Source organism: Parus major, chromosome 3 (assembly GCF_001522545.3).
Source record: "Parus major isolate Abel chromosome 3, Parus_major1.1, whole genome shotgun sequence".
NCBI classification, from domain to species: Eukaryota; Metazoa; Chordata; class Aves; order Passeriformes; family Paridae; genus Parus; species Parus major.
In genome coordinates this window covers 96,860,393-96,876,435 of record NC_031770.1, presented here as the reverse complement: position 1 = coordinate 96,876,435, position 16,043 = coordinate 96,860,393, and the positions used below count along the sequence as shown (strand labels likewise).

The 16,043-nt window shown below is 38.4% G+C and overlaps 1 protein-coding gene across 2 annotated transcripts in view; it reads right to left on the bottom strand.

Moving 5' to 3' along the window:
- Positions 1–2,482: 2,482 nt before the first annotated feature.
- RNF144A (ring finger protein 144A) overlaps positions 2,483–16,043 on the bottom strand; it is a 60,393-nt gene continuing 46,832 nt past the window's right edge. For both annotated transcript variants that reach the window (XM_015621720.3, XM_015621721.3), the window contains 6 exons: positions 14,988–15,092; positions 14,726–14,786; positions 13,476–13,683; positions 11,552–11,699; positions 10,230–10,319; positions 2,483–7,264 (listed from right to left, as the gene is read on the bottom strand). In XM_015621720.3, the coding sequence (XP_015477206.1) occupies positions 7,133–7,264; positions 10,230–10,319; positions 11,552–11,699; positions 13,476–13,683; positions 14,726–14,786; positions 14,988–15,092 (744 nt within the window). In that variant the 3' untranslated portion in view covers positions 2,483–7,132. The remainder of the gene's footprint in view (positions 7,265–10,229; positions 10,320–11,551; positions 11,700–13,475; positions 13,684–14,725; positions 14,787–14,987; positions 15,093–16,043) is intronic.

Below are 16,043 nucleotides of genomic sequence, written 5' to 3'. Positions count from 1 at the left end.
ATAAAAATAAGGTACATATCAGCTACACACACATACATATATATATATATATACATATATATACACACACAGATTTTAGAATACTGCATTGAATTAAATTAGGACACTTACAATTTACTCCCAGAGGCTCTCTTTATAGTGTTAATAATAATCTCTCTTGTAGTGTTAATTCCATTTTTGGCTTTAAAACCCAAACAAAAATAAAACAAGGAACACGAGAATAAATACACAGATAGCACACACAACTTGATGTTGTTCTCTCTGCCACACACCACAGAAGAACAGGACTCTAGTCTTTTAAGTGCATTTCCATTGCTTGTATGTGTGAGTTGGTTCATACGATTTACATGAACTAAACATTTTCTATATGTGGCACATGTGTTAAGTTATAGTTATCACACACAGAGCCATCTGGAAACACAGAGTAACCCTCTTTGCACCACCAAGTTCTGCCCTGGTATCTAAAAACAGTCCTTGTGATAAGGCACTCTACCAATGCTGTCCTCAGTTTTAGCCATGTAAAAAGCTAATATGCCTGGACAAGTCATCAAAGCATATGGTGAATTAAACCCCACACCCGAGAACCAACTTGAGAGGCTAAAAAAGCTAATTTGTCTAGACAACAACTTTAGTAAAAGCAGCATAGGATGAGAAGGGAGATATCTCAAAAACTCAGGAGATGTGTCTTTGCATCAACTACCACCAGCTGAAATCAGACATATATGTCAAGACACCTGACCTTAAGTGATGTCAGATACTACTAGGCTGAATCTTCCCCAAGCAAAGGATCTGGGTGGCAAAGGCTTCCTTGTAAAAAATAGCCTTACCTGTCATTCTCAAAATCAGTGAAAGTTTCAGTGGTTTCAACATATTCTGCATAAAATAACTCTTAGTATAGATGCAGCACTGACAGTTCAAGTACCCATGGCACAAAATCTCTTATGAGGAACTTCCCAGCTGATCTTCAATTAAGAAAATAAAAAGAAGAAAGGTTTTGTGGATGCTGTGGATGCACTGTGCTTACAAGCTGGTAGTGGCAATTTCTAGCACTATCCACCACACGTGTGTGTACACAATACCAATTCCTTTAGTACCACTGTAACTAGCAGAATGCTAGAACTAGCACAAAGGGTTTGTGCTGGGCAATTCTCTTGTCTCAATCTTTCAGTTCTTACAGAACAGTTACTGACACGATTTTGAGCAGAACTCTTCCATCCAATGCCCAGGTACACTTCAGGAGTTATTCTGGGGCTGCAGTCCCTCCCAACAGAACTTACTAATATGGATGTAGTTCAGCTCTGGCAACTGAATGATCCTGGACACTGTTTGCTAGAACATACATGTGCTGTAAGTTTGCCACTTAAGAATTCAACTTAAATTTTCTAATTTTAGACAGATGACTACTACTCCACTTAATTTCTGCAGTGCTTGATTCTCCGGTGACAGACTTCTTGTAAAGAAACCCAGTCACATAGCTGAAAGGCACAGGTTAGAAAATCCTTCTATAGCAAGGGAAGCTGAACCTGGTAGAGAAACAGAGAAGCTAAAGGTCATTAAACTAATGTTATTGCACGTGACTGAGAAATAATCCTATCTCCGAGAGAAAACTGCAACACCAAACATCCTTTAATTGGAAGCAACACAGTGTGGGAGTAGCAGAAGCAAGCAGAAAGATCACTTTGTTAAAAATACCTGCTCCTAGAAGAGGTCAAAACCCCTTGTGGCTTTTAGAGACTATTTTCTGCCCAATTAATTGAACAAAATACCTAACTTTCTCTTACCCTTATGGACAAAAATCATCATGCTACATGAAAATGAAAGAAGAAATGAGTTAGTCGCAGCTATTATATGACCTTTTCTAAAGTGGTCAGGTAGAAGGGATGCATGTTCTTTATGCACACCATTTTATTGAAGAAATTGTGCCTGTGCTTTTTTTATGGGTATAGACAAATTGTATCTTAACAAGTGAGAAATAAACTGTGGGAACTTAAGAAAAGTCTACATTCTCAATTGCAGTTTAGGCAAAATATAAAGTGCTTGTTGATGGAGTTAAGAACATGAGAACTCATTACCACTGTCAGGGAGTTAAATATGCTCAGTTACTCAGGAGATTGAGCTTTGCTCCCAAGTTTCTCTTCCACACCAAGCTGAGGGGAGTACAAGCTGCTTGCAGCCACCTGCACCAGACCTAAACCCATGGTGCAAGAACATACACACACCTGAGACTGATCCTTGGGGCAGCACGTTCACCTGCCTAGAGCATCCACCCATGGACTACAACAGAAGCTGGATCAAGGATCCAGCTGTGCATCAAATTAATTCTAGAGATATCCAGATTCCCTCTTTTAGCTGAGCTGGGAAATGGTGAGTCAGAAACCACAATTATATCCAGAATTGTGCCAGGAGGTCTCCAGGCCGCAGGCTGTGCTTTCTCCTAAGGACTGAGAGGCAGAAAACCACAAGAAAGAGTCACCATGAAGCATCACAGGAAACACATTCATTTAAAATATCTATTGAAATTACAAATTAAACTCTCCAATATGATTCAAAGTACAAAACACCACATTAAAAGGCATTCAACAGCTCCTTTATACATCACAGTGTTAGTGGCACAAAATGCACTTACATTTCAAATACATCAACAGAACTATTTTTACACTGGTCAAATACATTATTTATACATATGCATGACTCCTTCATGCTTATGCCTATACAAGTTTAAAATACATCATAATAAAATGATCAAGAAAGGTTCAGTTATGTACCATGTACCTAATGTTCCTGGAATTCTTATAAGATATACACAAAGCAATAATGAAGACCACAGGGCTCTAAACACAAACAGCATGCCTTATTTAGAACAAGTGCATTAGCAATTAAGGGCTGATGCAGGCTTTTTTGATGTCCTTAGTATCACTGTCATCAACAACAGTAATTTACTTGTTTTCCTCAGGCTTTTAGATTATGTACATGAAATGTACAAACTTTGGTTTTAAAAAAGCAAACCTGCACAAAGGCTTATGCATGCTGCACCTCACTGGAATGATAATGGCCTGCATTAAAAATATTTATTCCTATACAGTAAAAGGCATACAGATGAAATGCACAAAACTTCATTCTAATCTTCCTGCCTATAACATTTTTTTTTAAAAAAAAAACCCCACTTTGTATTTTTCTAAGCTATGGATATTTTATCCTGTCAGCTCCATAAATGAGAGCTATTCACTAATTTTTGATTGTTTTCTGCATGTCAGGAGCTCAGCTGTAAACTGAGTTAAGTTGATCCAGTCTGCTGTTATTTGGGATTTTGCCTAATTTATGCATCAGAGTATCTGAGGAAAGATCACGCTTCTTAGTATCTGGGGGAAAGTATCTTAAATTCTTGACATGCTAAAGTCAGTAGTAGGAAGTTTCAGGATGAATGTCAAAATGAATAAAACTGAACTATTAACATAAACTACAGTAATCTTTTATATAAAATTGTTCATCACAAACTTTTCAAGAGCCTCAAAACCAATGAATTTGCCCTCACAGCCCCCCTGAGATAAACACTGGTCCATTCACTAAAAAGATGATTAAATTGAGATAAAAGGCAGTGACTCGGTCAATGTACAGGGCACAGGGGAAAACCTGACGTTACCACCACTGAAGATGAAGTGGGCTCTGCTCCTGATCTCTCTCAGGACTGGCTTCAGCCCAGCTAATGGCAAGTCTAGGGAGATGCACAGCCTCTGGAGCTGGGACTCCACACTCGCTAGACACGACACCACATGACGGCCCAGAAGAACAAGCAGATGATGTGCTGTAACTCATGTTATAAACTCCATTAAACAGCATTTACAAACGGATCACTCACTCGAGCTGAACTTGATCCTTGTGGGTCCTTCCAAATCAGAATAAACTATGATTCCCCCTAAATAATAGTACAACCATAAAAATGCAGCAGAAATCATGCTGCGATACTTATTTTTCTGGTGCAAATTCAAAAAGCCATGACTGTTTTAACAGACTTTCACTTGAAAAGACAAAGAAACAAATATTCCCTTTCCCATGGCAGGGGATTTAAATGTCAGAGGTTAAAATCATGTATTTACAATTCAGTTTTTGGGTATTAAATGTCACAGTATCAACAAAAGCTGTAACATAAAAGCACCCTGAACTTAATATATCACCACCAAAAAGTTGCTACTTTGGAACCAAATCAGCATTAAAAATAATAGTAATAATATTAACAACACTAAAAAAAAGCCAAAAAAAATCCCCGAGAATACAGATGGAATGACATTTAGGAAACCTGAAAAGACTGGGAAGGTATTTGGTAAATATATGTAGGCATACAGACTATTCCAACAGCTGGGACGTGAAACAAGAGCTGTGTCATATAACTCGTCAGTAGCAATTCAAGTATGTTGAGATCAGAGATTCACTGACACAGTTTTGATTAGATGTAATTTTACCTGTGAGTATCAATTATAAATTGTCATTTTTAAAGTTCTGTAGTTGCAAAGAACTTAATTCTCTTTCTTTTTTCTTTTAAATCTGGATATGCATTAATTTTGACTTTGATTATTAACTGGCCACACAGCACGTGGAAAAGTCAAGTTTTGCTGCATTTTGACATAAATTCTCTAAGAAAGGCACAGAGAAGATAAACCTCCTCATACCAGGACACTCAATACTGTTCACAGGACAGTGAATCTCTCCTGCTTACTATGACCCCAGTAGGAGAACAGGTTATCAGTCACAGCCACAATACAGCAAAACCCCTCAGTGCCCCAGCTAGAAAATTAATAACCCATGAAGTCTTTACATCCTATTGTCCAGGGTTCTTTTCTTCAGTTAAACAGAATTACAGGGCCAAGGAGGAAAGACCATAGTTCAAGCTAACCTTCAGGAAGCTGTCCTTTGCAGAAGCGTTTCTACTAATTCTGGACAATGAAGCTATGACTCAGGACTACTCAGGTGTGTGGCTTGGGATCCCTGTGGGAGATGGACTGAGCTGATGCCAGAGCCAGAGAAGCACTTCCCTTGTTGCTGAACTCAGCAGTGCTTCACACCCCCTGGGAGCTGGTAGACAGGGATCAAATCCTCTACCCAAACTTCCCGATGGATATTTTTGAACAACTAAGCAATTTTTAATAACAAAGATGGATAAAATACTAAAGATACTAGTTAACAGAAGATCTGAACTGTGCATTGCCATAAACAATCTGAAGATATCACAAGTTCAATTTGTTGGAAACCAGCTAGCCTTTTCATTCACACTACAGAGGCTGAACTCATTAATATCAAACCAAGTAAGTGAATTGCAGATATCACCAGCTCCTAGAGCTAAAATTTCTGGTTAGATACAGTTTTAATTTAGATAGCACTAATCTTGGAAGATAAAGGAGGAGAATAGTTTTTTTAAAAAGAAATTGGCCCTTTTCAAAACTGTGCCCTGCAACAATTTTATTTAATATACAGTGTAAACCAAAAGACAATAAAGAGCAATTTTTTATAGTTGAGCTATTAAAACATATTCCCAGCCTGTGACAGTAGACAGAAGCAGATGGATTTAACGAACTTAAGACATTTTCAGTGTAAAGTTATCCTGTCTTCAAGATATTCATCCATCTCAGTACATTGCTGATGACAGAAATAAGTGATGAAGAAGAAATGCTGTAAAGCTTCAGTCCACAAGCAAAAGAATGTTTCCCTTCATAATACAGACACACACATTGTTTTAGATGCTTCATATGTCATGGCAAGAAGCTATTAGTCAAATTCTTGTTGGCTTTAAAATCAGAGCAAAATGGTTTTCAAAAAGATATTTCAAAAAAGAGAAACCACAATGATGTAGTATGTTGAATAGCACACTGTACTACCCTGAAAACACAGCACTGAATTATGCAAAACTATCAAGTGATTAGTTTTCAAATAAAAACTTATTTTGTCACAGTATCGTTATTAACACAATACATCACAGATCATAACAATATTATCTCTGAAAATGGGCTAAGTAGTTTAAATGCAAAGCACAACTTCCACAAACATCCCAGGCATTTTCATATTAACTACAGGGTTAATCACGATGTATTTTTGTATTTAAAAGGAAAGACTCATTGATAACCCAAGAGTCTGCTAAACAGTAAAGTTAGTCCTGTATTTTTTAATAATTGTCCTAAAGACAGAAGCAAGCTATCCTGAATTTCCAAACTATTTCAATAGCACAGCTATTTACACATTTGGTTTAAATAGGATTTTATATATATATATATATATATATATCTCTATGTATCTATAAAAAGATTAAGATACCTGGATTAGAAGTTACATAGCCCTATAAGTGTAGCAGAACCCTAAACAATAGCAAAAAATAACAATTCAGAAAAATACTAGTGGTCCAGGGGTAATCAATACCATCAATGCATTTTTAAAATAAACTTGATTATATAGCAGGTTTGTGTCACCACTCATTACAGCTTCATCAATTAATTTTAAAATGTAGCTTTTTAATCAAAGAGATTTCCTATAAGACTTTATAAAATTAGTGGAAGGCAGCAGGACCAACTTTGTCCCTCTGATCCTCCCCAAATTTCAAGAAAGGCATAGGATGGCCTATATGCACCTTACTAATTTTGTTAGACTTGGAAAAAATAGGTATTAAAAAGGATATTGTGATGGCTTTCACAAAAACAAACGTGTAATAAAGTCACACAAAGTTGACTGTCTCTTTTAAATAATAGACAAACATATGCAGGAATAAGACACCAAATTGGGAAGCAAACAGATATGCAGAAGTTTGTAGGCTTTTTCAGCTTGTTTTGCTGATGTCATTCAGTACAGTTCCCAGTCCACCAGCAGGGCAGCACCAAGGTTTTGTATTATTTTTAGCAGTATCAACTCTTAATTTCAGATAGCTGCCCAAGTCTGTGGTCTCCCTTTAGCACCAAATTTGCCTTCTATTACCCTCCTTGTCTGTTATCAAGTGATCTGTACAACAGTAGTAACAACAGTTCCTGGAATCAAGACCGTGTCAACGAAAAGCAGAATGGGGCAAGTAAGGCTACAGCAATGTAAGTGCAAGAGGGAAACACAACAGCAACAGTAAAATCGAAACATGTTGTGACGAGTTCAATCTTCTCTCAGTCTAGGTAGGTAGAGGGTCATCATCTCCTTTATTACATTTGCACTTGCAGCACAGAACAAATGGTGTAGCAAGTAGAAGGAAAGGGGAGGCCACCAAAAGTAGAAGACCAAATCCTGCAAAAATGCCTACCACCTGTAAGAGAAAGGGATAGCATTGTGTCAGGGATGGCATTGCCTAGATTCTATGTCTGCTGCACCATTGCATCATCTGTGTTCATCAAAAAGACTTCAGCAAATGCCACTGACCTTATCAGAGCCAGGACTCCCCCACGTGTATACTACAGTGACCAGTAAATGTGAATGAAAGTAGTGTGAATGTTCATGTTTTATGGCTCCAGTCAGAACTGCGCCAAAGAACTCCACAGAATCACATAAAATAATGCAGAAGGATATTTGCCTTTTTGAGTTTTCTTGTATCTCAAACAATCAATGAAGCAAATCACTACTTTTTTTCCTGATCAAACCTAAATAGTAAATATTGAAATCAAGACTACAAGAAAATAGGAAGGAAGAAAGACTTCCAGGTGCTCTCTTTTTTTCTACAGAAAGGTTCAAGAAGAAACAGTCAGGGTTCTGGTAGTGTTCAGAGGATCTGGGAAGAATACCACAGTGTCCCACCAGCATGCATGCAAACTTGGGAGTTCCAATCACAGATTACTAACACCATGGACTAGAGGAGGACTTTGTATATGCAATGACTTTTTGCAGTCAAACCTAAGCTCATGCTGCTGCTTCAGGGGATGAGATCTAACTGAGATCTAACTCTAAGTGCGTCTTTTTCATTGACATTTATTGATCATCTCCTTCCCAGCATGAGCAGAGGACCACAGACTTACATACCTGGTCAGTGTGACAAAGTAGTAATTTCTACAGAGCTTAAATTTAGAAAATTATTGCAAAAACATTCAAGTTGAGCTTCATCCCCCAGGAAAGTTTCCCATTTGCCACAGGCAACTGTAAAAGTGATGCTGCAACGATATGCCCACCAATTATTTGAAAGAATAATTTAGATTTATTCACGTGAGAGTGTCTGTGAATAATTTTGAATAACGATGGCAGGAGCGGAATGCTAATGCAAGAGCAGAACCTCACAGCAGAAGGCAAAATGAAATTAGAGTGCAGCACTCATCAAGGATTTTTCTGGTCAGGGAAATACAGTGGTCATAGGCCACTTCGATTAGCTGGCCAATATGAAATTAGCGGCGGCACGGACGGGACGATGCAGCAGCACGTTTCCTGGGCACGGATCATCGCGTGTCGGTGGTGCTGCAGGCGGCCGTGGGGCAGCCGCGGGAGATGGCGCTGTGGGACAGCGCTGCGGCCGCGCCGCCTCCCGCCGCCCGGCCACCGACACCTCATTTCTGACCAGCAGCATTTTCTTTTTCAGCTTCAGAGGTGGGCACGTTTCATAACTCGTTCTCTTTTTTTTCGTGATGCTGACAATCTGATGCAACTTCTACTAATCTTTGCATGCATTTCCCAGAAGTCAAATTTAAATTCTCGTCTTTAAAAAACATGAGCTGCAACTATTGCCATGCTGCTCTTTGCAGCCCAGGCTGAGTGCACTGGTTCAGACAGAGCCAAGCTAGAAACTGGCAATTCAGTGGGCCAGACTGACTACTGGTAATTAATATAAAACATCTGTTTACACCTTCCTTTCAGCCTCAATATGCCACCAAAGAAATCATCAAGTTTCAGGCTTTTTGTTTTGCTGTTTTAGTTTTTTGGTGTGGTTTTGTGTGAGGGGAGGGGAGGAGGGGATGTTGTTTATTTTTAATTAAAACTGCCCACTGAGTATTACTTATTTATTTTTTGCTTGGTTCTTTTTCTTCTGAAGAAATTGCTGCCCTACTAGGCATCAAGCCATTTTCTCTGACCAAAACAAATATTTTTTTAAAGCCACAAACAACAAACCAAAGACTTACCTCAATTTGCTTTGGATAAATCTAAGAACCTTAACTTACTCAAAGTTAGCAAAAGGAAACAATTGGAGTATTGATTTGGCTTCAGTAGGTTTAGCAGAATTATATCCTGACTAGTAGTGAATTATCACCTTCTTTCTCATCAATCACCAGATCATCAAATATTCCATATATCAAATATCTTTGCACAAACTGCAGTGGCTTAGAACATATTCCAAATATCAGATTAATTACCTCATACTACAGGTTTATCAGGTTAACTTAATGTACCCACACACATCCTGAGATACCATTGGCTAATCCAAGCAAAACCCAGTCCACAGCTCAGACACCTAGTGGTATGGGTGAAAGGAGAGGGGTGAGATCCTTCCCTTTTATTTCAGTCTAGTTGTTTATCCAGATTTGATGATTATTCTATAGACTTGGAGTTCATGCTCACATGGAAAGAAATCCATATTTCAAGAAAAGTACCTCATGGTACTGGAAAAAGGTAGCTTTTTCCAGGCACACAGTTAATTTAGGAAGAGATGACTCAGATACACAGATGTCCTCATATCTCTGAAGTGACTGTAAAGGCAGTAGATTGGACCAAGTCACATATTAACATTTATACCACATGCATCGAAGTGCTGCAGAGAGCTCTTTTATTACCAGCATTCTTGCTGAGTCTAGTAACACTGAATCTAGACTACAAGAGGTATTCCCACACCCTCTGCAATTGTCAGCTTGAATCTGTGTCTGAAACTACTGATAACCCTTCAGGGTTACTTTCTATCCAACCAACAGCAAGGACTCAGAGTCCATAGCAAGATAATGTCTGTATTCAGGTTAATTCCTTTCCAGTTCTGGATCCAGAGCTAAAAATGCCTTGCAGGAAGAGCTTCCTTGTAAATAATACTGACGGTGGCAACCTAGCTCATCCTCCAAGTTCAGTGAGAACATACCTGGACTGGTACCGAACTGGCTCTGCAAACATACCTTTTCTGGTTCTCAGTGGCATTTTGCCAAGGAGGGTCTTCTCTAGGAAAGCTAATCATTCTACTCCAAGCTACTGTCCTCTTTTTATCTGCTACAAAAATCAGTTACCATTTGGTACAGAATTTTACTGTAAGGTGTTGAAATGAGGCACTATGACAGTAGTGACCTGTAGAGAGCTTTCAAAGATCTGAGCTTTACCTGTGTCCTGTGCCAGATAACAGACGCCCTGGAGTGCCCCAGCTTGTTTCGACAAGGTCCTTTGTCATAATGTATAAGGAGAAAATCATCCTACAAATATTAAATGAGAAAGCAGGCAATAAACAGAAGTTCTTCAAGTTACAAAACACTATATCCTGACAACTTAAACCAGTAATCACACAGGAAGATTAAAGCAGGCAGATATGGTTATGTCCAACCCTCCCAGTGCTTTGTTTACAGTTAAGTGTCTTCACAAACAGGTTTGTTTGGCATGTGATATAGATATATAACAAATTCTTCTCCCAAAGGTTCTCAAGCTGTGTATTTAAATGGTAGCATGAAATTTAGCAAGAGAATCCAAGAAGACAAGCTGACCACTGCAAGTATTTAACACACATATAGAAAGAGCAAAGGAAAATCAGTACTTGTGCTGCAGACTTCCCAAAGTTGTTTCCTTTACCTAGCTGAAGAATAGAAAGACGAAACAGATTTTTGAGGTATTATGTCCCTATCAGTCCTGTCAGCCTCTCAAAAACCAGACAAGACAGCATGCCTAGCTCTAAGGCAACACTGCTTTTTTATCTGTGAGTGCATGTGAGAAGCCTGTAACTTCAGGATTGTTAGTAAAGTATTCAAATGGGACAACCACAGGATTTGAATAGTTGGAGTAGCTTTCAGGAACCTAATTTCCTTTGCTATTGTTAACAATGTTATAAAGTAAAACTGATGACATGGAAACAGATGTTGTGTATTGTATATACTCTGATCTGTGGCCATGATAACAGGCTGATTTAAAAAAAATATAAACATATGAGACAAAAGCAGCTTATAGACCAATAAATTCCTGCTGTTGGGAGAACATTGTATTCTTTCTCCTATGTTAGATCTATTTCTTGTCCCACAGAATACAATGAATGGTAAACAAATTTGACTGCTAGTGACATACCACATCTAGTTTGTTAAACACCCTCAGACTAAGAGCATTGCTAGTCTCATACTGTCACACTTTTAAGAAAGGCAACATTGAGAAGTCAGCATTGGAAGAAAAAGCAACACCCTTCCCATGTTGGGTGCCATGTAAAGATTGTAAACAGATTATTGTCATAAAATTTTACTTTCTAGTAATTCTTTACTGACTCAGACCAAATGCTAAATTCACACATGTCAGACAAGTAAAACAGAGGATACAAATCCTATAAAATTTCCTATGGTGAGTTGTGGTCAGAAGCTAGTGAGCTATTTATTTAATTGATTAAAGAGAGCTGGACAGCAAAGTAATGAACTTCTAAGTTTGAGATTCAGAGTGCATGGCATGTACTCACATCAAGAGATTCCAGACAGTACCAGCAAAAGGCATGTTTGCAATTCTTACACATCATTTGGGCACAGCCTTCATCTCGTTCAATGTAAACTTTACACTTTGGACAGCGTTTGATTGGAGCATCATCATCTTCCATTTTGAAAACTGAACTGTGGGAGAGAGTGAAAAATTAGTAAAATATGTGACCATGTCAGTTTAGAGAATGTAGAAGAACTGTGCTATGAAGGTAAGCCTGTTTCTTTTGCTTAAAAAAAAGGAATTACTAGAGATTCAGGTATTCAAGCCATTTTATTATTCAGATATTATACCTGTACACTACTTTTCAAACATATCTCTAGAAAAATATGTTTAATGACTACAGTGTCTACATAAAAATTAGGATATTTTCTTTACCATGTAAAAATCAGCTGGTTTTGCTATCTAATGATACTAATAGATATTAAACATTTTTCTTCTGTAACGTACCAGATGAGCAGCAGGTAGCTCACACCTAAATATTTTGTACGTCTAGATTATTTTCCTTTTCTCTTCTTTCTCAGAGGAAGAAACAATCCCTTGATTGCACAATAATGCCAGACCATGTTCCTCTGGACTAGAGCACCAGGGATTGCTTGCCTGTGTCCTCCTTGAGGATCCTCCCTAGGAGTTTCACTCCAAATCAAGAACAGCAAGAGGTTTTGGTGCATGTCATTCCTTCAGTTAAACTTTGTCTCTGTTGAGAGTCCTAAGAAGTCACTCTTTATCAGTTAGGGTCAGCACTGGCCTTGCACAAGTGTGCAAAACCACAGGTGTCCCCTCCTATAGTGGGCACAACACAGAGGAATGTTGAAATAGTGGAACAACTTCTATTTCTCTTTTGTAACTTTCTACTGCCTGCAGGTTTTATGCAAACTAACAACTAAAATATACCTTAAATGACAATTCCTGAAGCTACTGCCAGTGAGATACAAGTATGGTTGATGGGGAATCAACAATTTGCTGGAAAACAGGACTCATGATCGATTGATTTTCCCAACAGCACAATAAAAGGACACTCTAATTACTAATAGTAGGGGTGACTGTACTAGAAAAAAATGCTTTGTATACATAAAATGTACAGGAAACTCCAAATGCTACTAACAGGCACATTATGCTCCAGGAATTATGAAAAAACAATTTTTACTTTTACTAAGTGGAGTAAAAAAGTTAAACGCGAAATAAAAACTAAAAGCAACCAAAACACTAAGCAAAAATAGATAAAGTTTGTTACCTTGCCATGAAATTTAGCAACCTTCAGTTCTTGTCAAGCACACACAAAAGCATGTGCAAAAGTTAGTTTATTTGATCAGGAACTCATCATGACAGCATCCTAGCTAGTCATCTGTTCCAGCAAAGCTTGAAAGAAGACAAGGTATGAGTAACTAAGTCCAAGGCTGGGCAGGGTTTTAATGATGCCTTGGAGTGCAACCAAACCTTTGAAAAAAACCTGACATGAAGTGGAACACATGCACAATGGCCTTTCTTGTTCAGTGGCTGCAGTTTGACACGAGAGACCACTTGAAACAGAACTTAAGATCATAGGCCAAATGTGAAGCAGAGGGGATGACTGTCAGGGTATCCTAAAAATCACTGTCTGGCATGATGTTACCAACTCTCACATTGTCCAGTAGAGCAGCAGTAACAAGACATCTCTTGCAGGAAGCTGATGAGCTGCCTGGATGTCATATTTTTCCCGCTGGGGCAAAAGGCCAAAGGCTCAAGCAGCTCCTTTGTGCTTTGCTGGGAATGCTGGCAAAGAGTGAGGCTGCCAAGAGCTTTTCAGTTTTATAATGCAGCATTAAAAGAACAGGAATGACTAAGTGAAGGAAACAGCATTAGAACAAAACATCACGAAAATGCCTCTGAGTATTTAGCTTCCAAATACTTAATCTTTTGCAATATCTTACCTTGTTTCTCCTGGAAGAAAAGAGATTGGCATGTTCTCTTGACAGCCTTGACCTGGATGCCAATTAGACTTGCAAGCAGAGCAGAACTCAATGTCGCACACTTTGCACTGGACCAGCTGAGGGTCCTGTGGGCTTGATTCCTGGAGCTGGCAAACTGCCTGGCAAGTAGAGGATGGACACCAAGTCCGGCATGGATCCAAAAGCACTTCTGCAAAAGGACATAAAAGAACTAAATTCAAAGGTGGATACAAGATCAGCCTTTCATAACAATGCATTTTAGCTTAGGTTGACTGGCAAGGCATTTGAAGACACAAATTTTCAAAAGGTGCTTTTTAATTTATGCAACCCACACTGACATAAATCTGGCCTGCTTTGCAAACAGGCACCAAACCAAAGTGAGTTTCATGAGTCTCTATCAATTTCCCGCTTTCATTCACTGAACTAAACTTGTTCTGAGAATGAGATTTTTTTTTTTTTTTCAGTTGCACTTGAAGTTAAATACAGCATATACTATGCAGTAAAACTCACCAGAAAGTGTTTTCACAATGCCTCGCCCAGTCAGAACTGGGCAAGTTGAAACAGAATTTCAAGTTGACCTCTACCCTAATGTAACCACATGATTAAACACAGCATAAGATACAGTTTCATCCCTTTCTTGGAGGCTCCTTACAGATAAGTAATTTCAAGTCTCAAAGCCCAATGAAGGCAATAAAAACCTACCAATTATTGCAGTGGTTTCTAGGCTAGTCCTACCCTCAGCAAAACTTTACTCTAAGTTCTGTATAGTCACACCATTGGCACATCTCCACAGACAAACAGTCAGCTTATGTTCTTAATGTGTTTGTATCATTACACAAAGAACCACTCATTAATTCTGTACCAAATGCTAACCCAGGAGATAACCTTGGCTCTGTGAAAGAGGTCAGTATTCCTCTCCAGCCCCTACAATACTAGTAGTCAACTTAAACACAAAGCTCAAAATAGAAGTCACTCCCTCCCTTAGCTATTTAGGAATGTAATACATAGCAATTTTCTTTCCTTAGTTTATTCCCAGAGTGCTGCAGTTCTGGGAATTATGCAGGCAAGAACAGAAGCAATTATTTTTTAGGTTTTGGGGTTTTCCTTTCTGATGACCAAGCAATTAACACGAAATGCTACTGCAAGAACATATGCAGAGATTCTGATTTCTAGGATTGCTCTGGAACAAAACAATTCTCACAGCCTTCAATGGGAAGTATTACATATGTTACCTCTTTCAAACTGTAGCTTCTTATACCTTTGCATGATTTCTGATGCGACCATGCACTCAATCTGTTTAAAGAAGGAAAGGAATAAAAAATTCCTATTAGAAACAGTAATAATCTAAGTGATTTTAAACCAACAAAGTATTTGACCTTTGAAGAATTAATAAAAATACATATGTTGTCAAAAATGGAAGCTGTAACATAAAAAGCAAGACACATTTAAATATCCTGTAAAGAAAAGAAAATACCCTCTGCAGGAAGAGTGTACCTCATTTTCTTGCAGATGACCTCGCTTTGGGCAGGCAGCATCAGGGCAGCTGATTGCTGTTTCTAGACCTTCTTTGATCAGAAGTTCCACATACTGTTTTAGGCACTGTAAGAGAGCCAAACACTGAGTTAACTATTCTGCCAAGGAAAAATCACTCAGTATTTTAACAGCTTTCATCTGAAAATCTGAAGAACAAACAGGTACTACTATGTCTCTTTTACAGCCATGAGCCACATTCATAGCTTTTGCCACAGTTATACCTTTAAATGGAAAACAGCAAGCTCATTTCCTCATCAAATCACATAATCATCCATGTTGAAAAAAACCTCCAAGATAACTTAAACCAAAATTAAACAAATAGCTCTTTATCAATTTAAAATATACAGTAAATTAAAAAATAATGAAGGGGGAAAGAACAAATCAAAGAAGAAGAAGAATCAGAAAAAATAATTAAGCACCTCCATGATACAATTAGATTAACCAAACTCTAAATATCTTTGTGTGACTGGAAGCCACAATAGAGCTTAGCAAGCAGTAATTCATCATAGACCGATATCTGTAAAGGATACTACAACACAAAGGGAGTTGTGTATCTTGCCACCTATTCTTGAAAAATAACTATCTGAACTTCTTGGTTAAAAAAGCAACTTTTCCATAAAAAGGGCAAATATGAGAATTAGGACTCCCTGAAGAACTACAGTTTCTATGGGGACCAAATAATAAATGTTGGTAATACTAATACTTTTCTCCCCTAGCAACCACAGCATTTTCCCCTACTGATAACTGCAAATGTAGCATCTGACACAGCAGTGCACAGCATTGCTGTCAACAAAGCAGAGAAGAAAAGCGGATATTTTTGACCAAGGGCAAAATAAGATTAAACCTTGTTATTCTTGATGAGCAACAACTCCCCCTCCACCTCCATCCTTCCTACATCAAGCTGAGAGTTAATGCATCTAGGTGTCTATTGGGAAGACAAGGTAGTAATGAAGAGACCCTGCTCTCTGCTGCTACCATGCAGTGTCTACCAGCCCAGCACTACACAGGAAGAGCAGA